Genomic DNA, 25158 nt, shown 5'->3' with positions numbered 1-25158 from the left:
ACCTTGTAACAAGGTCAAAGACTATGAAAGTTAATTATCAAAATACTTGTAGTTGCTAGTTTCTGTATTTCACTGGATGCATTTGGATATGTTTTCTCTATGAAAGCAATGAGATGGACAGAAAAACGGTGCTTCAGGGAAATAGTAATGACCTGTTTCACTTAAAAGTGATTCAACTCCAATCTAGTTGTAGGAGTGAAAAGTTTAACATATCACTTATGTAAACTCCATAGTTGTATTTGCAAAATACAATTGAGTATTTTTTATTGTTTGAATTAAATTACTGAATATTTTTATCTTTACATGAACAGAACCATATTGAGTGGAAAAATGTCTATTTTTTTCCCATCTTTGTTTCTTTAATATTATAATATCTTAGTTTGCCTTATTGCTTTTTGGGGAGGAATACTGGAAGCATGACAGCCAAAAGCAGTGTTGCAGTAATTCTTAAAGAAAGTGGAACAGGTACTTAGTATGGCATCTACTACTAATAACTGAAAATACCATTGTATATAAATGTAGATTTATGAATCATAACTATATCATTTCTATCATATATTGGATTAACCATTTAGAAATGGGATCTGTTAGTGCCAGTTTCAAGACGTGGTTATTGTATTCATTTTACTAAGAGCTTTCAATCAAAACGTGTAACTTCTTACTGAGACAGAAAAGTGGGACATGCATTAAATACAAGCTCTTTGTTTCACCCAGTAAGAATTGTAAGGGTAGTATGCAAACTACCTCCCCATTTTAAAATGTATACTTACCAGAGTGACATAGTAAAGGAAATTGTTTTTCTATCATTGTTTCCTATGTTCTGTAGTTTTCATCTATTTTTACTTTTTAAACTGTGGGATTGCAGACATCATGTGAATAGAAAAAAGGTATTCACCTTTAACTCTCCAACAACAGTAGCTCTACAAGTCATGTGTAAAACACCACAACTTAAGAGCTAAGGAGAAACGTCCTTAATTGCTGCAGAACTAGAGCCATTACAATGAACTCTCTCTAAAGAAAAGGAGGTGACTGAATTCCCCTGGGCTCTGTTTCAGTTTCCATATGGATGGAATAGTTTTGCCATGCCACTGATTCTAAAGTATGGCAGCTAGTCAATGATATAGGCTTTGTGTAATTTATATCTCAAAAATTGCTAAGTTAAGGTGTCTGAAAGAAGCGTATACTACCTTGTAAGTATCAGTATGCACATTAGAGTAGCAAAAACTACATTTGCATGGTGAAGGGAGTTCCAGTTTTCCTTAGTATTCCTAAGCAAGAAGTTGGAATCCTAACCAGGTGTCCATACAGGATGAGAGAAGACCCTTGTACTTTATATTTTATTACCTCGCCCAAGTATTCAGGCAGGTAGTATTCAGGCAAGAATTTCTGATCTTTTTACTAAATTCTGCTTCCACAGGACTTCTGTTATATGTATATATGTATACTGTACCAGCTAGATTTGGCTTGGGGAAGTAGTCGGGGTTGGGTAGCAAATCACACTTTCTCCAGAAGCCATGCCTTACTTCAGAATTTCAAAACAATAATAGCAAATGAGGCAGGGAGTTACCTGCCATTGCTCCGTATAACAATTCTGAGCCAGGGTTGCAGAAGTGCTGACTGCAAAAACATAGCTTTCGTTACCTTTAATGCAACTTGATAAAAGCATGATGCATGCTTCCAAAAATTAGGCTTGGGTTCATAACTTGGACAGGAGAATGACAAAATTAATTCTGAGTGTTAATTTCCCCATATTTCAGTTTTATAGGTGTAAAATAGGAATAGTTGCATAAGCTAATTGCTTGAGAGTGTTGTGAATATTCAAATAAATATTCATCCATATTTATGAAGCATTTGGGTATTGCCTTGAGAATGCCACTGAGGTTCCTTTGAGGCAATTAGTAATCCTATGGTGTAGGAGCTAGGCCATTTAGATAAGGCCTTTCTTACGCAGGGAATTCCAGCAGAAGCATTGAGTAATTAGCCATTTCGGAACATACTCTGTCCTGTGCCTCCCAATGAGGCCTGAGTCTATGCATCTTAATGCACACAGGTGAGACAGTCAAGTTAAGATGATGTGGCAGACTTGACTCTGGAATTTCCCAGTTTGAGGGACTAAATCTGAAGATAAGTGTTTCTCTATGATTTAATATTATTTGACATAACTTTTTGCTCTTACTTTCTTTTTACTATGCTCTTTTTTACTGTCTCAAGTTTTTGAAAGTACTTACACTAAATTAATCCTGTGGCAATTTAGGATTATGGCAGGTTTTGTTTCATAAATTGTACCACACCTCAAAACATGCATTACAAAGTTAATGTCAACCTTCACATTAAGTGCTGATTTAAAGATATTTTGATATATGCAATCTTAAAATAAAACGCTATGTTAATCTAAAAAGTTTGTTCTGTTGAACGGTTCTCACTGTCATGTTTGTTAGTCTCTGGTAATTATTAGAGCTTTGTAAAATTATAAAATGTTAATAGCTCATGGGCAAATCATCTGTCTCACATGATTTTATCATTTTATGCTCTTTGTTACCTTTAAAATAGTATCCTTGTGTGCGTGTGTGTCTGATTTGGAGACTGAGTGAAGTGAAATAGGAAATGGGTATGGCTGCAAACAACTTCCATGGGTTTCCGATAACACTGGAGAATTACTTAGTGAGGAAATGAAGGGCCGGTGACCGCACAGTAGTATTGGCTTCATTTTAACAGAGGAAACCTTTGTTGTTTAACTGCTTGTGGGTTTTAATCCCAATTGACCTAATATTTTGAAACTTGAATGAAACCAGTATTACTGTATTGCACACTAATGTGATTTAAAGTTAAATAAAGACCCAGGCATTGAAATAGTTCATGTTACTTCAGCAGCTAGCAAGTAATGCCAGGCTCAACTATTGTTCATTCATGTCACACACCTCAAAGTGTATGTAGCAGCCTGCATGTGCCCAACTGTTTACTCATCACATGGAGATAAAATGGAAGTATTTGGTTACACTGTCTCTAGAAAGATTTTCTTTATCTTTACTGAAAATGTGACCAGAATTAACCTAAATGTTAAACTTCTGCAACCAGAGAGGGTTACATGAATAGACAGAAGTTTCTATAGACATACATTTGGAAAGAGAATTTAATTCTGCAAAAAGCTACCTTTATTTTCCTTCATAAATACCATTTAAAGCACTTAAAGTGCTGTTAGACTAGTGTTTTTCAACCTGGTCGTTTTTGGAACTGGGAACAAGTTCCTGTCTATGAAATTTCTAGTAACATCTTCACATCCACTCTAGAATATTTAGGGATTTAGAACTTGAAAAGACAGAAGATTTGCTATAATATAGACAGCTATTTTAAAAACTATTTGCAAGCATTTATGTAGAGACCACTTCTTTTATATTTTCGGTGGAGGTGTTGGGGCTTTATTTGTTTATTTTCTTACATCTCGTTGGAAAAAGAGAAATGGGAAAATAAACAGAAAACACAGCAGTCCTTCCCTTCTCCTTTTTCTGTCCCTGGAACTACATAAAAACTTCAGGTCATACTCTGCATGATCTGTATTGTGAAACAGAAGTTCAAAACAAAGTGAGGCCTTTTTACAGTTTTCCCATATTCTGATGCAGAAATAGTGATGAGACATGCAGACGTAGTGTATGTTCTTTTGAGCTGGAATATATAACATGTGAAATTACAATTCTAGCCAGGGAAGAGATGGTGATCAGATACTATTGTGAGCCACTTGCATAGTACCACCTTCACACAGGCTTTTAAAGATACTAGTCTTTCCTTGATAGGCACTCTGAGTAGTGTGACTTAATGGAGTCTGTGTTTATAGCAACACTAACATTAATATTGATTCATTTCCTATTAAGAGAAGATTACTCATGAGTGCCCAGATTCACATCTAGCTTGGCTTGGGTTTTGAGTGATAAAAAGAAAAGATCAATCCCAGCAAAATTACAGTTCTACATGAAGTAATATATTTTTCTATCTGAAAAATTTACAGTGGAGTCACAGTCAAAGGCTAACTAGGAGTCAGCTGTAAAATTTTTCAGCTTTTCTGAGAGTTGAGAAGACCTTTGGAAGCAGTTTATGTAATCATCTCTGTCATTAGTGTTGAATGGAGGTCTTTACATATCATTCAGTTACAAAAGCAGTTCCTTTTAAATCAGTAGATGAAAGACTGTAGTGCATTCCAGACTTGTTCTACTAGTATTGTGTCTTCTAAATATAAGAAGCAACATGCAAGTAAAACAAGGGGGGTGGGGGGGAGAGGGCAGCAGCATTATATAAATCTCCAAATTCTCACTTAGAAACTACTTTTTTAGGGTTCAGATTTATAGGGAGTTAGGGGATGTCAAAATAAAGCCTGTAATGGTGTTGGAAATACCCTAATATTCTTAGTGTCTCTTCAGTGGTTTTTCTCAGTACTTTTGTAAATACATATGTCATCCATAAACCATTCATAACGTCAAAGAAGAGAAGATAGTAAGGACAATTGTATCTAACAGAGTTGTTACACTGTTGCCTCAACTTCTGTTTCATAGGAAAGGTTTAAATGAGTAACTGAAGAAAATTCCAAGCAAGTTATTTGTAGGTTTAAGACTGCCCAGAACCCTGAAATAGCTGAAACTTCTTATCTATACCTAGTTTAGCCATATACAGGTAACACTGGAATAAAGTAGTTTGGGTTTTGGTTTTGTTTTGTGTTTGTTTTTTCTTTTTTTCTTTTTTTTAAAGAAGTTGGTTTTATTCATGGTGTTAGGTCGTATGATGTTTGGTTTTTTCTGGCATGCTGCTCTTAGTTCCTGCCTCAGTTCCTAGATAAAAAATTTTACATCCAGTATCGGTGTTGTGATAAATGTTGAAAGAGGCTGTGCCAGATCACATTTTTAATTCCTCTTCTAGTCTTTCAGAAACTTTGTGCTTCAAAAATAGAAATACAGTTCTATTTGTTGGCTTTTTAAGGAGACATATTCTTGAACTTGTCTGTCTTCAAATTCAGAAGACTATTTTCAAATTGGATGGCTAGTCCTGAAGTTGATAAAGGAAGACCAGCCATCTCTTGCAACTGATGAGCTTTCTTAAGGAAATCCTCATTGTTTGAATCAATAAAAAATAAATAAACCATATAGACATACATGGTGATGAACATTTGTAAGCTGAATTTTCCCTTTCCTTAAGCCCTACCTTCAAAATTCGGAGGGAATGGATTTTGTCCATAAGAATCAGGTAGCTAGTTTTGTATCCATTCTCTACAAATCAGTTAATTAAAAAACAGTCACACTTTTATGTTTCAAAATATAATATTAGTTAAATAAAACATTGTGACTTTCTCAGATTAGTGTCTTTTATTAATAATTTTATCTATATATAAAATGACCATTTTTAATATTAAGCTGTATTTTGTGTGGCTGCTTACTCCCTTGTTCTGTTCTGGGAGGATTTTTTGGCATCAATAGTATGGCATTGTAATGGAATTATGAGCCACTTCTAAGTATGAAAGACTTCTGTTTTGTGCTGGTGGTATTTTGTGACCTGTACGTGTTTAGATCCAGTGGGTGGTCTCATTTGTCTGTGTGTAGATGGAGTCTTAGATGTGCTAAGATAACTGAGATCAGAACCCTCCCTTTACAGTTTTGCTTCCAAGGTTGTTACAAGAAGAGAGACCACATTTAAAACTAGTACTTCAGTTTCCTGGCATCTGTATTGATTATTTGGAAACTTTTTCCAAAAGATTCTTCCTTATTATAATATGCTAAATACTAAGAAACTTTAACTAGACATTTTAATTTCTCATTTCACTTAGAACGTATCACTGTAATGTATCAAAACGTTTTAAACAGCTGTTCTCATATTTTGCCAAAAAAAACCCCAAAACAACCAAACAAGTAGCGTCAAACTTTCTACTCTCCGCCATAATACATTTTCCTGTTTGTAGAGTTTTATGAAATGCCAAAATGAGTTCAATAATTTTTCATGTTACTCAGTCGTTCTCAACCAGTGCTGCCATTAGTTAAATGCTGTAATTGCAACCAAAACACTGTTTTGTGACTAAAAACCAGTGTTAATAAAAACAGTTGAATTGCATAAAAGCAATTTTGACGTCAAGACAGTAGCCAACATGGAAACCTGCTCTAAATTCTAGGGACCATTTCTTTCTTTGTGAATTTGTCAGTGGTCTTTAATCCACATGTGTGTTGCAATAGTTTTATGGGAAAATAATAATGAAATTGTAAAATGTCTGCAGCAGAGGAATTGCCTCAAAACTAACCTCAATGCATTAATAATCAATCTGAAATAATTCTCTCAACTGGTCATGAGTTCTCTTGAAACGTATTAACAACGCAGTGCTGGCTACTGTAATATGAAAAATGCATTTCCTTTGTTTAGGGGGGTAAAAAAGCGCCAAGTTTGGAAAGGAGTGCGGTTTCTGTATTTGTTCAGGCATTATAAATGCAGTAAGATTATGTCAGGTCTGAAAGGATCTTTCAAGATGATATGAGATTTTATGGCTATAATTCTGTACTTAATTATTGAAGATGGTATGTCTCAAAGTGAGATAATAAAGGTGAGTGGTGAAGATCAGGTTACTTACAGTTGATTACTGAAGGCATTTGAGCTTTGAATTGGTGTGGCTTTAAGTATACCAGATGGTGCCGAAGGCAAGGTTTTTTTTGCAAAGTAAGCGAAGAGGTAACAGAAATTTTTAGTGTTCTGTTGATAGTAAGATCAAAGTTCATTCTACAGGAAATTTATCATCACTTAGTTTCCTTTCAATAGTCATACTTAGGTTTTGTTTTATTTGCTATTCAAAATTATTTTAGCTATTCTTTTATTATTTAAGTACCTTTTTTGCATGTCTGATCTCATTTTATACTGCTTATGACTTACATTTATGTTTTTTATCTTATATATGAGAAAAACAAACTACCAAAAGAATATGATTGTCAGTGAAACTGGACGTACCCTAAATGCTTTCAAGCACTGAGCAGGATCTTAGACTTAGGTTTATTTTTCTAGTATAGCTGTTTGAGCACATGTGATTATTTATATCTTTCTTTTCATTATTCCCCAAATAGTTTTACTAGTAAAAGAATTACTGCAGAAGCAGTTACGCCACTGTCTTGGTAAACCCAGACTGGAAATAGTGTACTCTGTGACTGATTAAGACTATACAAAACTACATGGTTTACTTTTGTAGGATACATTTGAGAAATTTTCTATAGTTGTTTGATCACTAAACACAGATTTTATACTTCATTTGAAATCTAGTTGAAATTGAAGCTTGACAGTGTTTATTGGATTGGATGACTTAATTGTTTATATGAAGTGGTTTTCCTCCTTATACCATACGTTAATAATCTTTGGTGGGTTGCTTGTCTTTGCTCCCTGCTTGCAATCACTAGAATGATTAATCGAGTTCTCTGATCAGCAAATTGCAGGTCTTTGTATCTGTATGCTGTTAAAGTTGTTTAGGGATGTGACTCAACTTCAGATGTGCACCTTGCACTAACGCTTTGTAGTAGTAGGACTGAGTAGTTAAGTTGCCTGATTGCTGATTAACGTAGTGACTGGTATGAATTATCAGCCATAGGATTGAGTAACTTTTTGACCTCATATACAAAGCTTACAGTTTCTCTTGGCAACAAGGAACAAACTCATAAACACAGATATTACTGTACTTCAATAAATGTCTGATGTGCTGACAAAAGCATGTCCCTATGGACTAGGCTGGTTATCCCTTATTTGATGTAATCCTGGCTTGGGTGGGACTGAGATCTCAATTATTACTTTATTTTTGGTGGAGTACCATTCAAAGGGCAAGATATTTATTCAGCTGGGATAAATGTGCCAAAAGGGGGGGAGGGGGGGGGGGGGGGGGGAGGGTTGTCGATGAAATCCAGAGCATATGCATCAGCATCTGAAACAGGAATAAGTGCCTAAATAAAAAGAAAAGGTGTTCTGAAGAGCAAATAGTGTGTAGTTCTACGAAGCATTTTAGACCTTTCGGTTTGGAGTTTACCTAGGTGCCTGTACACTGTGAGAATGTCCTGCTGGCTTTTGCCTGGACTGCCGCAGATGGGAAGTGAAGGGGGACAGGCACCAAAGCTGTGCAAGACTTTACTAGTTGAGTGCAATCGTGCTATACTTAACAGAAAGGGAACACTGATTTCAGCGCAGTGTACTGCAGTTGATCTACCTTTTAATTTTTCTAAAACTATTTATAGGGTAGTGTAACTCATTTTTGTAAAATACCCTGATCAGAAAATTCATACGTGGAGTGGAAAACTACTCCTTGAGTCCCAAAAGTGGATTTAAACTGCCTAGAGAAGTCTGAGCTACAGGCTGTAAACTGTGCTACACAGAAGTAATCTTGTGTTCTACCTAAACAACTGCGTAGCAAAAAAGGTAAGATTCAAGAGTCTAGAGAGAACAAGCAAGCAAAAACACAACTCTAGCTAACGGGTAGGGTAGTCAGCCAGGAGTGGAAAGAGGAACCTGGGCGTTTGATTTCCCTTGAAAAGTGGTATCATTTTTACAGTCTTTATTGAAAGAACAGAAATGATTGCTTTTAAATATTCTACTTGAACAAAAGAGGTATTTGCAGCCATTTAATGTGCTTGTAAATGATATTGCTGGTTTCTTTTGGGACGACTATGTTTACAATCATATTTTCAGCACTTGGAAGTTACTGGTGATAATTATGTTGCTGGTTTTACTGAGAGCTATTAAGATGCTTGGGACAAGGAATAGTTTAGGAATGAAAAGCAAGTCAAACTGCTAAAGAACTACCTTTAGTTAGGACTATGTAAACCAAAGCTGTTCAGTTCCTTTATGATATGCTTTCTCCAGTACAATAGCTGGATGGTCTATGATCTTGTTTGGTTTTTAACTCAGCAGCCTGCCTTCATGGTGATACTGCCTAGCTTATAATCATTATCTATACATGACTGGTAAGACACGGACTTTATCTTCTGTCAGCTGCAAAGCTGAAATCTGTTCTTAAATCCTTTTGCTATTACTCTTCATTGACCTGTTTTTATTAACCTGTTTATTTACTTTGGTTGTGAAACCTTGTCTTGGCTTAGGAGACAAGATTTGACTACAGTTTTGCCAAAAAGCTTATCCGAACATCTTTGGAAAGGAGATATGGGCTGTTTCTGATGGTCACCAAGTGTAAAGTTAGGTGGAAATCATAGTTAACCTGAAATCAGTTGAAAGAAAGAGGACTGAAAGAAATAGTCATCTTTTTGTGGCAGTGATGAAACAATCATGGATTATTGTGCTTGTCATGTTGTCCATATTTCAGAAAGGGTTGAGATACTGAAGCAGTTTAAAACAATGTCGTAAGACATCTTCCTGACAGTGGGACTTTATTGCTCACTTTATTATCAGACATGTCCAAGACATGACCTGATCGCAGTAAGTACTTTCATGAGAAGGAAACTGCTGATTACAGTGGGCTTACTAGTCTATCAGACAAAAGAAAGATCTGTTTGTCTGTCTAGAAGGGAAAGCTGTCTTGAATTGGATATAATGCAGTATTTCTTAAATGAGGAAGATTAGTAGGAATCCTGCCTTGAGGTGTGACAGCATCTTTATCACTTGAAAAGACGTAATTGGTCTTCCACTTACAGAATGTATGCTGTAATTTGCCCAGTGCTTTAGGGTTGTGTTAATGCAGTAGTCAAACTAGATTATCATTACAGCTACATGTGAGTTTTAAATCCTTACTTTCTTCAAGTATTAAACTGACTTATATATTAAGACTCTGTAAAGAAAATACAGAGATAATTGTTTTTAACATTCATTAGTAATTGGTCAATTTGAGGATGAAGTGGGAGAACAAGACTTTAAATAATAAAATATTATAAATAAATTGATCTAAAGATTTAAACTGATGGAGTTGCACTAATGCAATCCAGAGAAATCATTTCTGCTGACTGGTTATAGTTTGCATTCAACACAGAAGACAAAAATCTCATCAACAAAATGTGATGTCCCTTATATTTAATTGCAATGTCATGTAACTGTTGAAGTTGGTGATAAAAAATGTGGTAGCTGCGTTCCACATTTCTTAAAACCTTCAGTGCCCGTGCATTCAAAGATCAGAGAAACTGTATTTCTTCTCAGACACTACAATTCAAATAGTATTATACTACATTCAAATCAAGCCTATCAGGTCAGACTCATCAGAGGCAGCTTAGTAGACTTGGCATCTGTTTCAGTTTTTTGGGTTGTGGTGGGTTAGTTTTGGCTAACAGCCAAACTCCCATACAGCTCCAGAATCTTCATCGTCTCAAGCTGAATGTGCAGTTGGAAAGGCTGTATGTTTCTGAAAGCACAAATGTATGCACTTGTAGGTGTGTCTGTAGAAGGGAATAAATGATATATACAAGCAAGACAAAAATTTTGAGCCTTCCTCCTTCCCTTGAAAAGACCACTTTTTCTGATGCTATTTCTTTCATTGCTGATACAATCCATGCTATAAAGATAGCTAGTAGCGTGGAATTAATATTAACGAGCTTTGTGTGGTTATATACAAATATAAAGGTGTGGTTATTCATTTATTTCTATAGAGGGAGGGGCATGGCAAAGATTACAGAAGAGGGGGAGCTCAGTATAAAAAGTTTGAGAACTTAATTGTTTTCAGTAGAAAGTGATGGCTCTTGTTGCAGGGAGATGGCTTATATTAGGTCCTAAGGTTCTCCCCAGGCTTCTTAATGGGCAGTCACAAAAGCCACGCTGCATAGGAACACTCGACCTTATTATTATGGCCCTAATTCAGAAAAGCTCTTCAAAAACTGGTGAAATTTTTTGGTGCAGCATTAAGTGTTTTATAATATAGAAAAACCTGAAAAAATAGGAAGAACTTAGTGATTGCCATAATAAACCTTTTACAGTCTTAAACTGTAGTGAAACACTTCACCGAAGCTAAATTTTTACTTAGGTAAGTGGCTAGCAGTAAAGAGTTAAATAAAAAGAATGTCATGCATGTGTATGCAGTTCTAAATCAAGAAGTGTTACATTTCCTTTGCTGGCAGTTAGCTTCTGCTGAATATACAGGATATATATGGTGAAGACTAAACCCTTCTGTTATTGGTCTGACATGTTTTAACAGAAGTGTGGCATGCTTGGTTGAAAAGACTGGAGGTTTTGACAGATCAAAGCATATATATTTGTGCTTACTGGATATTTTTCTGCTTACCTGTTTGAGTTCTATTGGTCAACTTTATTAACAGAAGTTACATCTGGAATTGGACTTTGTTCAACAAAATGTAATACATAGAGTAGTGGTATATGGTAGAATTTTGTCTAGAGTGCTTGCAGCAGAACTGTTTGGGGTTAGTGGTGGCTCTTAAGGCTCTTGATTGGGAAAAAGTGGATAGGAAACTGTTGAAAGGTGCCATCTTCCTGCTCTCATGTGTTAACAATTCTGTACTTGCTGCAGCTGTGAGAGATGGAATGATAAAGTTATGGAATGCTTTAGGTTGGAAGGAGCCTTAAAGATCACCTAGCTCCAACCCCGCTGCCCTAGGCAGGGACACCTTCCACTAGACCAGGTTGCTCAAAGCCCCATCCAGCCTGGCCTGGAACACTGCCAGGGATGGGGCATCCACAGCTGCTCTGGGCAACCTGTTCCTGTGCCTCACCACCCTCACAGGAAAGAATTTCTTCCCAGTATCTAATCTAAATCAAACCTCTTTCAGCTTAAAACCATTACTCCTTGTCCTACCACTACGTACCCTTGTATAGACTGAATATTGAATATTCAAAGAAATGCAAACATAATGAGATTTTTCTGCTGGAATTATTCTTCCTGTGCTTTTTGAGATCTTCCCCATCCTCAACCCAGCTATTCAACAGCCAACTCCTTTAGCAGCTGTGCTGAAATTTACCCTTTTCCCTTGCAGCTGTGGTGAGTCTCAGGGAATTAATGCTTCATGGGAGGGCTTGTGCTGGCTTTCTCCAGAGGTGCTCATAGAAAGAGAGGTATTTAGGAGAGCACGTGTTTCTTTGAAGTCACCTAATGTCCCTTTGCAGAAGGGAAGTAGATGAGGCATTGGTTCTGCCATTTGTTCACTTCCAGTTTCCCCACAGAGCCTGTGAAAAGTGAAGGTCTGGCTTGATCGGCCAGGCAATTAGGAGAAAGCTTTGTTTAGACTGTGACAATAAATATTTTCAGTTGTCATTGTTCACAGCTCTGTAATCTCTATTGGAAGATATTACCCTCAAGGAGGTTAATAAAGTTGTCACATCCTTTCTCCCTGCCAATCCCCAAATTCACAGTACTAAAGTAACTGCTTTTTCCTTGTCTTTTTTTTCTTTTAATTTTTATTTCCATTTTCTTTGTAATTAAGGGCAATTACTTCATAATGCCAAAAAAAGTACTTTAACAATAACATACATATATTCTATGTGTTGTAAAAGCATAAAAAGATAAAAAAAAAAAGTTTTTAGACCTTTATGTCTAGAATACTAGTTATGTAATATATTGGTGCAATGACAAACCAAATTGCTGGAAAAACAAGTGCAGTTTTGCCTGTAGTTGAAACAGCCATTATTTGCACTATCTGTCTTTTGAAGAACAGTTTTTTGAGCATGACAGCTGTAATATTGCCTTATACTGGTTTTGTTCATAATATTTAGTACAGGCTCTCTATTTTGTAGGTATATGTAGACTACAACTGTATTTTCACAGAAGCATTGAGTAGCTGTGCACTGGTGACATACACTACACTTCTCTATTGACCTTTCTTTTTTAAGTGAAATTGAAGTCTTTATTGCTCATCTTACTTGTTCTATTTCTATCAACTGTGAGACAAAACTGAAGGGTTTTTGTTGTAGCAGATCAACCTTGGAAACTTTATACATGGATTTTAATTTTGCTTATACAAGGTCTTATTAATAAAAACCTTACACTACAGTTAGGAAAAGGAACAATAAGAGTGTGGCCTGTGTTTTGCTCTCTATTTTGTCCATAATTGGGTAATTGCTTCCCATTTTTCAGTTTCACAATTAAAGATCAAGATGTTAGTGCTTTTCTGTCACTGTGACAAGCTGGGACAGTTAGTGGAAAGGTCTTGTGACATTGTAGTGTCTTCTGTATATAGCATATACTGGACTCTTGCTGCAGAGAATATGGGATGCTTTGGCCAGTAGTGGGTTAAGCTGGGCAAATCCAGATCTTGGTGTTTGCTCCATGAAAAGCCAAGTTTGTTGTAGCAGGATTTACTAGCACAGGCTCAGTGCCTTGTGAACACAGTGATGGTGTTTGTGGGGCCAACTTGTTCATGCAAACAAGTTAACAGCTTTTGTGCAGCAAAGAAGTAGTTATCTCCTGTGCCTGCATCCATGGCACAGTTAACCCCATCACAGCAAGACGTTCAACCGTAATTGAGAATCGACTGAGTTTACTTTTCATGAAACTCAGTAGTTAAAATTTTGAACCTGCTGTTAGAGAGAATTAATTCAAATAAAATCCTTTCATATTTACATTTCACTGGGGGTTTTGTCACCTCTTACTCTTTGACTTTCTTCGTTTAAAGCAAAACTCATCATGCCTTCCTAGTCTTGCATCAAAAGAGTATTGAACTCTTGCAACACAGTCATGAATCAAAAACTTGCGCTTATTCTCTGCTATTACCAACAGTAACTGTTTGACTCCTTGTTGTTGCCAAATCAAGCCAACACACACAAATTGCTCTGGTTTCCACCATTAATGCATCTCTTCAGGTCATCCTTTTTCTGTTGTTGTTAAAAATACAAATAGATGTTTCTCCTGAAGAAACTGATAATTATCCAAATAATGTGTGTAAGCACCCTTTGAATAAGGCATACAAGCACCCTCTGAAAAAAAAGACTTCATGTGAGTGAATTACATATGTTACTCCTGTCAGAAACATGACATGAACAGATGTGTGGGAAAATTGAACCATGTCTGTTATAAGAACTACAACAGCTTTAGCTTTCAGATTGCAAAGAATATTTTCATGGCCCTTAAGGATTGGAAACCCCTCACCCCTTCCCTTAATAAAAGCATAAATTCTGCAAAAAGAGAAGAGACCACCTAAGAAGAAATTGAGATTGGCTGTATCAGTAACTATGGGTTTAACCTAACCTTCATTCAGATTATTTTCTTGAAGGATCTGATTAATTATTATTTTATTATTTACAGGTCTAATTACAACCACATCTAGAAAACTAGATCGAGAGCAGCAGGGAGAGCACATACTGGAGGTAAGTAATTTCTTTAGTTCTCTGAAAAACAGTGACTGTAAGTTTATTGTTCTTTTACAGAGAGTTAAGTTTACAGTGCTTGATTACAATATAAAGAATTTAGAGAACTGGATTTCAGAAGTAGTTTACTTCTATGTTCAATATATTACAATGCAGAAAGTTACCTATCTTATAAAAACAGTGTGTTGGAACTTTTCCATAAGAAAAGAGTTAAGATACAGATTGAAGGCAATCTTTTTGTTTGTTTTTATATCTGTAAACCAAGATTTTCTTTCAAACAGTATAAGGGCATGACTGTTAAAAGGAGTGCGATTCCTTTTTTTTATGATTTTCCTGTGTAATTATTGGAATAGCTATTCCAGTCTGCCTTTTGCTGAATAGACCTCTGAAAAACAAGTGCAGAATCTTCTATTAAGATTGAGAATACAGACAGATTGTGAGCTGACATTTTTTCTGGGTAACATATTTATCAATCACATAAGTAGATGAGTTGCAAAATAGGCATTATAGAGTCAGAGTCCAAGAGCATGAAACAAATGATGTAATTCTTTTATTTAGCTTCATTTAATTGATTGCCTGGAATTTATGTGATGGCTATTCTCGTTGGCAAACAACTTGAAATTAAAACACATAGACCACTGTGTGTCTTCCAGTTTCACCATGTTGTCATGCAGTGTGACAGCATTGTACTTCACCTGCTATGAAAACTTAATGCTCACAGTGATATATACTTAGATTTGTCTGGAACCTTAAATGTGCCTCTCCTCCGGGATGATAGATAAAAGACTGAAATGTGAGCCAGCAAAACTAATGTTAAAACTAGAGAAGCAAGTCTGGACTAAGAACTTGTGAAATCTGTAAAAAAGTTTTCTGATAGGAATGCAAGGACTGCATAGACTTGGAGGGGAATGTATTCCCTGATAGTACAAGCTGTCCTTTTGCAGAGCTCCGGTGTATATGCAGTCTTCCTGGCCCTTTTCTATCCCTTTGGTGCATTGCAAGCTGGATTAATGCAGCTGTTGGACCATATTTGAATCATTATTTTCATTTCTGTGTCAGCTTTGCAAAGAACTTTGCACCTAAGTAGCAGTACAGTGGAGTTTCCTCTTTAGTGTGTTTCTAGTAGTAGTAGAAAAGTTAAGTGGTAAATCTGATTTAGTGCTAGACATGTTATTCCTGCAAATTATAAAGTCATTATATTATTCTCTTTTGAAATTACCACCTTAAATTTGCTTGTGTCAGTTTCCCAAAGCACTTCATGTCAGTTATATCTTATTTTTTGACCACTGCTATGTATGTTGGTTATAAAATCCATATCTCATGACTTTTACTCCATGCATATTGTGCTGGCTTTTGTATTAGATTTACACAGTAAATAAAATGAGCTGTGGGTTATTCTCTGACCTTGAAGCCACCTGGCACAGTATGGTTTTGATTGCTTATACCATATCCCTGGAACAAGGTGGCTGTATCCAAATCGGCTGTTGAGAATGGTGCTTGAAATTGTGCGAATTCTCAGGCTGCAGCTAGGCAATGGTGTGGCAGCGTGCTACAGGCTCTGGGCCAAAAATTACGCCAGAGTTTACACTAGCAGTGTAATGTTGTGGGCAGTTGTCTGCTAGCAGTCATGCCTGCTAATTTAACCTTAAGTTATAACAGATAACATGTGCAGAACTCTGACAGTGGTTTTTTTAAGGTTACAGTTCACACAATGGTACATAAATCCTCTTGATTTCAGCATTCTCTATACAGATAGCAGATGAAGCTGATCGTTCTTTAATTTGGAATATTGGTTATTGCTTGCTGGTCTTGTTTATATTTCTTCATTCTTCCTTCGCTTTGAATCTCAGCTGGTTGTTAACATTTTAAATAAAAGTCTGTGAAGTGTCCAATGGAAGAACTCTTCAGTGTGATACTGATAGACAACATGTCCCAAAGTAGCAGTTTTCCCATTTGTTGGCTTTATGTTTACAACTTTGAAAATAGTTTGGAAAGAAACCCAGAAATGCACAGAATGGTGCATAAATGTTATGAGCCAAATGCTGAGCATCTGGTTAATTAATTGAGCATTGAAATCTTGACCAGATGGGTTGGTGGGTTTATTCCTTGTTTGCTATTAAATTTGATCCTTGATTGCACTCATGCTTGCATAGTAGTAATTAATATGTTCCATTCTTTTACTCCCAACTTGTAACTATTTTCTGAATGGCAATTGGTACTTTTTTTATGCAGTTATTTTAAGTTAGCTTCATGTTATTCTCTCATATCTGCTTGTTATGTCAGTAATGCCTTCAAAACTGATGCTGGATTCAAACAAAACTAGATTTTCCTCCAGTTTGCCATTTTTTTATCTGCTTGCTCAGGGCACTGCTAATTTTATATTAACAGACAAATTATTCTGTACCATTTGGAATTTCCTCTTTCCTCTTTTGGGATGTGTTTTGATTCTTGGGGGTTTTTTTGGTTTTCTTTGAACTGAAAGATATGTGGTGGTGTTCTATTACAAGTACTGAAGGGAACAGATATTCATGTATGTGGAAATCCTACCATCTGTTAGAGATGAGCATGCAATTTGCATTTCATGTTGCAGTTCATGTGTTTCATTGTGATATTTCTTGGTTTATGCTTGCAAGTTATACCACATTGAAAATGTATTTAAGTTTGGGGGTTTTTTCCCCTAAAATAGATGTGAAAGGGCAAAAATAGAGTATCTGATCATGTCCTCATTCATGTCAGTGTAAAACCATTTTTTCATCAGGGATTCAGTCAAGTCTTCCATTGGTATTCGTTTCTTTATTTTGTAGCCATATTATCCTTAAATCCTTACCTTTTTCGAGTCAGATTTCCCAAGGCATCCTAAGAATCAGTGAAGGAATTCACCACCCACATTCATGAAGAAAAACACTTGTTCTCCCCAAATTGTGGTGGGATTGTTGGAACTGGAATACTCTTTATCAGTGGCGTGTAGGGTTTTTTGTTTGGGTTAAGGGGTATTTTTTTGTTTAACACCCTCCACAGCACTGATCTTAGAATCACAGAATCATTTAGGATGGAAAAGACCTTTAAAATCATTGAGTCCAACCATATATCTTCCTTGTTTTTTCCCAGTGCTACTGTAGTGACTGAGTTCTGTACAGTTGCCTCCCAGCAAAGACTTGTTTCTTTCTTTAAAACTCAAAACCAAAATGAAACTGCAGTAACACATTTCCTGCATAATTTGTTAGAAACATTGGGTGTTTGATTTTTTTAAATCATATTATGCATTCCTCTATAGCTTTGAGAAGTATCACATAGAATTAGATTAACATACCGCAGTTTATCAGTTCCTCTAATTACAGGAGAGCTGGCGTAGGTGACACTCAGACATCCCTGTGTGTTTCTATGTAATAATAAGGAAGGTAAATTAAGTTGGGGGGGAGTGAGTAAAAGAAAATTAAGGGGAGACCATAGAAAAGCTGATAAAGTGCTACACTGAGTCATAAAATTGTTTTTAAATTGAGACACACAAGGATTAAAATTTTACAGCTATAACAAAAAACAGCCCAACAGCAAAGAGAAAGTAAGGAAAAGAACATGAAAGATTGGAAAAAAAAAAAAAAAAAAAAAAAAAAAAAAAAAAAAAAAGATGTCTTTACCCATCATTATTCCCTGTCTTTAATGCCGATTTGTTTTTTAAAAGATCCCCTTCGGAAACTGAGATTTAGCTAAACTTCTAGAGGTCAGGTAATACTGTTATCAGTGAAGAATTTGTTTTGTTGTTTTGGTGGTTTTTTTTTTTAAATGCTTTGTGTAATAGAAACTAAACACTCTTTTGAAAATATCTGAGGTCTGTCTCAGCCCATTAGCTTGTATGTGGGTGGCAGGATACAGCCAGAAAATGATGGGCCTGATTCTGGAACTCTTCTCCTAACCAAGGTCTTGCAGGAAGCAGGAACAATAAGCCCCCTATCTTTTTCTTTGAAATAGACGCTAAAGTAGTTTATATAGGCTCATATTTAACCCCTTATTAACCAATAAGGGATTAATTAGGTAAAAGTCAAGGTAATAAGGTATGATTCCTGTAAATGAACTGGTTTTCCATCTGTTCGATCCTTTTCCAGTAGATAAGAATTTTTTCCTATTTTCTGACTTCAAATAAACATAACTCTTACTATATTTTTATTCACTATCCATGCCAATAACATCAGTTCAGTCATATAATTAATTTTATAGAAGATTTCATACTAATGTCTTGGCTTTTTAGGAGAAATTTTGACTATTGCTGGAAGACTAGACTTGGTTCATTTCCCATTTCATTTAGTTTATGGAAATAGATTGTTCTGTGTTGTCTTAAAAAGCAATTTTTTCAGTGTCTTTCAAACAATATAGTGATTTTGTCTTGAAATATAGGGGATTTTTAGTGCATAGGCCTGTCAAATGATGAAACTTAAATTCTTATGAATTGCATCTTTTGAGGTTTGAAATCAAATTGTTAAATTGAAAAGCTGCAAGGAAACACTAGGCTGAATTAAGGTATTATTACAGTGAAACTGTTACCAGAGATACTATACTTGTGTGCTGTTCCTGTACTTAAGTTACTATTTCAGTCACAATGCTGCAAAATAGTGAAATATATTTTATGTATATCTGTCAACTCCTACATGCCATAAATCAAGCATCAAAATACTATGATAGTAGCTGAATAGACTTTTGGTAGTGCCTTTTGTAAATGTTCACCAAATAGCTTTAAACAATGGTCTTTAAGTAACTGAAGTTAGAGAATCACTGTACAGTTGTCGTAGGCAGTTGTAGGAAAATCTGATTTCAAAAGAACATTGTTGGAAGGACCATGTTTGAATTAGGTGCTAACCATATCATTTTTTTATAAAAACAGGTAACAGTAACAGACAACGGTATTCCTGCAAAATCAACAGTTGCACGGGTGATTGTGAAGGTCTTAGATGAGAATGACAATAAGCCTCAGTTCTTGCAAAAGTTCTATAAAATCCAACTTCCAGAGCGTGGTAAGCCAGAACGAGAAAGAACTGCCAGGAGAGAGCCGATCTATCGAGTTATTGCTACAGATAAGGATGAAGGCCCCAATGCAGAGATCTCTTACAGCATTGAAGAGGGTGATGAACATGGCAAATTCTTCATTGAACCGAAAACTGGAGTGGTTTCATCAAAGAAATTTTCTGCGGCAAGGGACTATGATATCCTTTCAGTGAGTCAAAATCTTGTATATCATAAATATGTGAAGTGTTCTTTTATCTGTGTTCTCATCACTTCTTACTCAGTAGCTGGCAGATGAGTGACTGCAGTATCTGAAGGAAGAAAGCTTCAGCAAATCCCAAGTATTTTTCTGTGTGCTTGTGGTTTGTTTGTTTTGTTTCTGAAGGATGATTTCAGATGTTTGTATTGGGAAAGTGAATCAAGAAGCTGTTGTTCTTTTCCAGAACTTGACAGATAATGAACATGATGAAGGAACATAAACAATCAGTTTGACTCTCTTTCAAGAAGAAAGCAAAATAAAAGTGAATTTATGTTAACACTTTGTGCTTCTGTCAGGTGCTGCATACTTTTTCTCCATTGCTGCCCAGATAATGAAGGGCAAGTGGCACTTTGAGAGACACTTAACCTTTCTGGATATATCTCACACAAGCAAATGTGCTTGGAGCTTATTATTACTTTTCCATTTATGTGACATAATGATTTATGTGATCCTGTAACCTAAAAGATGTGTCTGTTTCACAGATTAAAGCTGTAGATAATGGTCGTCCACAAAAATCATCAACAACGCGGCTTCACATAGAATGGATTCCAAAGCCTGTCCCACCCACAGAGCCCATTTATTTTGAGGAAGCATTTTTTTCTTTTACGGTGATGGAAAGTGACCCAGTTGCTCACATGATTGGTGTAATAGCTGTTGAACCTCTTGGAACACCACTTTGGTTTGACATAACGGGTAAGGATGACTTAAGGGCTTTTATTATTAGAAACAAATGAATGGAGTCTGAGATACTGGAGGGCTCATTGCAGCTGGGTTTCTTAATTGCTTATCTAAATAATGCAAGATTTTGGCATTCTTTAGCTGTAGATGCATACTTTTTTCCCTCAGTTTCTTTATAAATCAAAATGACTGAAATTTTTATCAGTGCCACAATATATCAAAGATGAAAATCACCTTGCAAAACATCTGCTTTGCGACAGTTTTGGTAGTGACTTACGAATATTGTTCCAATGGAATTAAAACATAGTCTGTAGAATAGGGAAAGAGATAAAATGGCAGTTTTCTACAAATCAGGATAATATACCCAAAGAGAGATTATATTGTTCACGCTGATTTTTTGGCCTCTGAGCTGCTTCTCAATTTGCTGTCCCTTAAATCAGTACTAAAAGGAAAGCTTGCAGTGTTCCTAACCCCAGCAAACTTCTTCCTGTACATATTCTTACTATGTCACACCTTAGCCTTTACCATTGAAAAGGGAATTTTAATTAGTAATATGAATATACATTGATGCTGTGGTGACAAAATGAGTAGTACTTCTTAATTTTAGACTTAATAGACCTATGAGCACCAGGAATACACAGTGTGTTCATTATATAGCTGATACCGAAAACAAGTTTTGTCGTGTGTTACATGCTTTAGAATCAAGGAGAATAGCACAGCCTTGTTTCAGGAGAGGTATCTTGTAGTGAACTGTTTCTGGTCTTAAGATAGCCCTATGAGATCAGGATTATTCCACCACATTTGCAAGAGAAAGAAGGATCTTTTTCACCTTGGTTACTGCTGAAAATTTTAGCTAAGATTATGGTGTTAAGTTGCTGGAGAGAGCATTTTTTGAACTATTTCTTAAAAATTTAGTTATTTTAAAGGTCAGGTTTGCTCTTAGGTGTTTCTTAGGGGATGCTGAGAACAGCAACAGTTAAAAATAAAGTTTGTAAAAACTGATACATGTAGCAGGAATATATGTCAAATACTTGAGGGTGTTCTCAGAAAACTTCCAAGCACATGAGAACAGAGACAACTTTTCCCTAAACGCATGCTTCATGCATGAACAACTTGTGATTATATCATTGCTAATGTATTAGATATTTACATACAGGTTTTTAAATGGTTCTTTCTAATGGTTCTTTCTAGTCTGGAAAAAAATATATCTAGTTCCTGTCCAAATACATCATAGTTGAATAAAAAGTGTTTACATTTAGACAAACCAGGGGGTTAGAGATCTATACAACTGTGTAGAGGGAGTAAAGAGTTCAAGAGACCTTCTTGCATTATCATAGGGGCAAAGCTCTCTGCATCAGAGGTATTTTGGAACTGAGGCTGCTCTTTTGCTGTTCTCCCAAACATACACACTTATAGACATGAGATCAGAAAAGCAGAAAATATAAAAATAATTTACATGAGCAGGAGAGAGGAGAAGGTTCTGCGTGATGCATTTCAGACAAGGTTATTCAGTCAACAGCAAACAGAAACATCTGTAGACCAAAAAGAGTCCATTAAAAGAAAGGTTAAGAAAAGAGGTATTGCCAGAAAAAGGTGAGTGGTTCATGGAGACGGAAGAGTAGATAAAAGAGGCCTCAGAGGTCTTGAGAGTTTCCACGGAGTACAGCAATGGCATTTCCTGGGGTCTTCTATTAGCAAAATTTGTTAATTAAATCGGGGATGTACTTTTCTATACTTTTTAGTTTGCCTGAACCACTGTACACTCTAAACAGTGTGTACAGCTGAATAGTATTCTGATGATAGTATTTTGATTTGCTCTTTCTAAGTGTGCAGCACAGTTTGGACATTTACAGAACTTCTATTGTGTGCTTAGTGCAAAATAGACAATATTTTCCTGCTATTTTTAGAAAGATATACAGGAAACTCCAAGGGAAGGAGGAGAACTTGTCCATGAACTGTAAAATAAACAATTGTATTTTGACTATTTTCTTAGTAAAAGTGTTTGGGAAAGTTTGATATGTGATCATGTTGTGTAGTTATCAGCTACTCCTACAGGTGGTCACTTTACTGCCCTCTTTTACTGTTTCTAATAGCATGAATTAATTTGATTGACAGCTTTCCTTTGTGTTCTGTGCTTGCTTTCCATGCTTTCTTTCTTTTTGGCTGAGCCAGGAGACAAGCTTGCTAGTGAAGTATTTTACATCTTTCAGATGGCTTGTGACCTGAACTGTACAGCAGAAGGTATCTGCTGAGATCACATAATTTATTACCAGATTATGAGATCTGAAATGAAAGCGTACATTTATAAAATATTTATTTTATTAACTTCGGAAATCAAAGTGCTCACGGTTGCATTTGTGACAGGTTTGTTTTTGTTTTGTTTTGTCATCATTACATTTATACAGCATCGATTCAGAGCATCCAGTTTTGGCTTTGGCCAAAACTGTTGCTATTACACTTTCAGCGTACCAGATGCAGAAGTTTGGGTTGAGTTCTGCTTCAGTGAATTACCAGATATCACCATTAATACAAAAATTAGGCAAGGCCTTTGTGATTTCCTTGATAAGAAAGAAAAAATTTTGTTAGAGACCTTATGCTTGTATCAGGGAAACTGAATGAGAAGATTCTTAGCCATTCACCCTGCTTTTTCCCTGAATATGGATATGATGTCATTTAGACATCATCTGAGCCATCTGAAAAAATGGTATCACATGCCAGCTATAAAATAAAAGCTAGAGATTCACTTTCTGAAGCTGACATATTGTGCAAAGCCCATTAAAAAAATCTCATGTCCACCTGTTTATAAAAGAAAAAGCTGCTGCCTTTCATGCTGTCCGGTTTGTATTCATTTGTGTGATTCAGAAACTGCTGCTGGACCAGTAAGAGGAGTTGGCTTTTAGTGAAACTAGAAAAATTACATTATCTTTGTCATTATCAAATATCTTAAATCTAGTGAAGCAGAATCCAGCCCATCTTTCCTAAACTGATATGTCTGTCACGCTATGAAACCTTCTAAAGGTGACATCCCTTTTACATGTGAATGGGGGCCCATTTCAGTATTTACTGTTCTTTCTGGATTAAGTATAAATTTGCAACCTTTGGGACTTCACCCTTTTGCTTCTAGCATTGGGTTTTCATGAAAGGCATTTAGTGATTATAAAACATAGCATGTAAAAACTCTTTTTTTTAAAAAAAAAAGAGGCACTCAGATGATATCTGAACACTATCCTTGTAAAATATAATTAGAAAAGCTTATACACATAATTAGAAGAAATTGGTTTGCCATATCTAGGATTGACTTGACCAAAATAAAAATTGATTCCTGCATTTTAAGCAGTTTGTTGAGACGTCTAAAGCAACTGTAAATAAATGGCAGTATTTGTCATTGCTAACAATATTTGGACTTAATGGACACTGTATTTTCATGACAGTCAGCACAGGGTGGCATGATGATGACAAACATTTATGCCAAACATTTAAATGTTTAATTGATCAAGTGTAATTATTGATCTACATGATTATTTAACTAGTTCAAAGGGTAATTGGAAAGTTTCACAAGGGAAGTTAAGATAATTTGCTTCAGAAAAGGAGCTTAGCCATATTTAAACATCGGGCACTTAAACATTTAGCACCCATCTGAGCCCTGCTTATTTCAGCAGGAGTTAGTGAGTTCTTTAGATACTCAGCACTGAGATGAGCATCCTTTGGAGGTGCTGTAGCTTTTTCAGCCTTATATATAGTCATATACCAGTATAGTAATTTGTACTCTGAGCCAAAAGACACAAATCTGACTTATATGTCTGATATGGAATTTTCATTTATTTTGATACAAGGTATGTTTTTCACTAATAAGCTGAAGATCTGCACAAAATAAACTATCACATTGAACCTCATAATTCTGTCTCCTACTATTTAGAATCTTTAAATTTTGGTTAAAAACAAACTAGAGAATCTTGCTAAGAATCTACCTGCTAACTATCCATGAGCCAGACAAATCAGCTTTGTCTAAAACTAATCAGTTTTAAATATCTGTAAGTAGCAGCATATCACATTACCAGAAGAAAGCCAAAGGGTTTAAAAGAAGTGTGTATATATATGTGTATATAGTTTCACCTTCATTAAGCATCTGAAGACAGAACATGATCATACATGAAAACATTGAAGCAGTGCTGTGTTTTATGATAGTCTTCCTCTCCCAATTTCCTGAACAAGGTGGCAACTATGACAGTCGATTTGATGTGGACAAGGGCACTGGAACTATCATTGTCGCTAGACCTCTTGACGCAGAACAGAAATCAAATTACAACTTGACAGTAGAGGCAACAGATGGAACCAGATCTATCAGCACTCAGGTAATGGTCTTTCCAATGAAGTGCTTACAGTAGAAGGAATTTGTAACTGCGGGGTGGGGAGGGTGTTGCATTTTCTCCTTACCATTTTTTTCATCCTGGACAATGAATATGGTTTATATAAATTAGGGACTCTGTCTAACGGGTAAGTGGATTCTGGTATTTGTAGAGCCATGTTGTTCAGTGATACTGGTGGAAGGTTGGTGTTAGTGTGCTGTAGTCTGAATCAGCAGCTTTTAAGTTATGTCATGTTTCTACATTAGCTGAGTAAATGAAAACAGAAACTAAACCCTTTGTGCATGATTACTCGCAAGAAAAGGATTAATACTTATCTGAATTACCTCTCTATCCAGCTCCCCCCAAATCACCAGATATGATTACTTCATTTGAAATTTATAAGATGATCGTTGTAATGTTGTTTGGGGGCAGGGGGGAGGGTGTCCATCCAAGATCTGTGGATGACAAATTGTACAGTGTCCAAGTACCATTTTAAGAAATAGATCTGCTAACATCTCTGTGTGTCTTCCTGAGTATTTTTAGCTTCAGTGGACGTAGAGATTGCCAAACACTCTCCAAAAAGCAGCAGTCTCAGACAAACAATTTTTTTTCAGATTACCTCTCTACTAAGGCTCCATGGTGGTA

The 25158-nt window shown here is 36.0% G+C and overlaps 1 protein-coding gene across 6 annotated transcripts in view; it reads left to right on the top strand.

Annotated features, from left to right (window-relative positions):
* Nucleotides 1-25158, top strand: part of FAT1 (FAT atypical cadherin 1) — a 112143-nt gene that overhangs the window by 43382 nt on the left and 43603 nt on the right. For 5 of the 6 annotated variants that reach the window (XM_037381786.1, XM_037381778.1, XM_037381769.1 and 2 more), the window contains exons 4-7: nt 14177-14238; nt 19112-19441; nt 19972-20182; nt 24380-24519. In XM_037381786.1, coding sequence (XP_037237683.1) covers nt 14177-14238; nt 19112-19441; nt 19972-20182; nt 24380-24519 — 743 coding nt within the window. Of the gene's footprint in view, nt 1-14176; nt 14239-19111; nt 19442-19971; nt 20183-22339; nt 22409-24379; nt 24520-25158 lie in introns of all 6 variants that reach the window. The other variant, XM_037381812.1, reaches the window with a different exon arrangement.

This window comes from Falco rusticolus, chromosome 1 (genome assembly GCF_015220075.1).
Source record: "Falco rusticolus isolate bFalRus1 chromosome 1, bFalRus1.pri, whole genome shotgun sequence".
NCBI lineage: Eukaryota > Metazoa > Chordata > Aves > Falconiformes > Falconidae > Falco > Falco rusticolus.
This window is presented reverse-complemented; position numbering and strand designations above follow the sequence as displayed.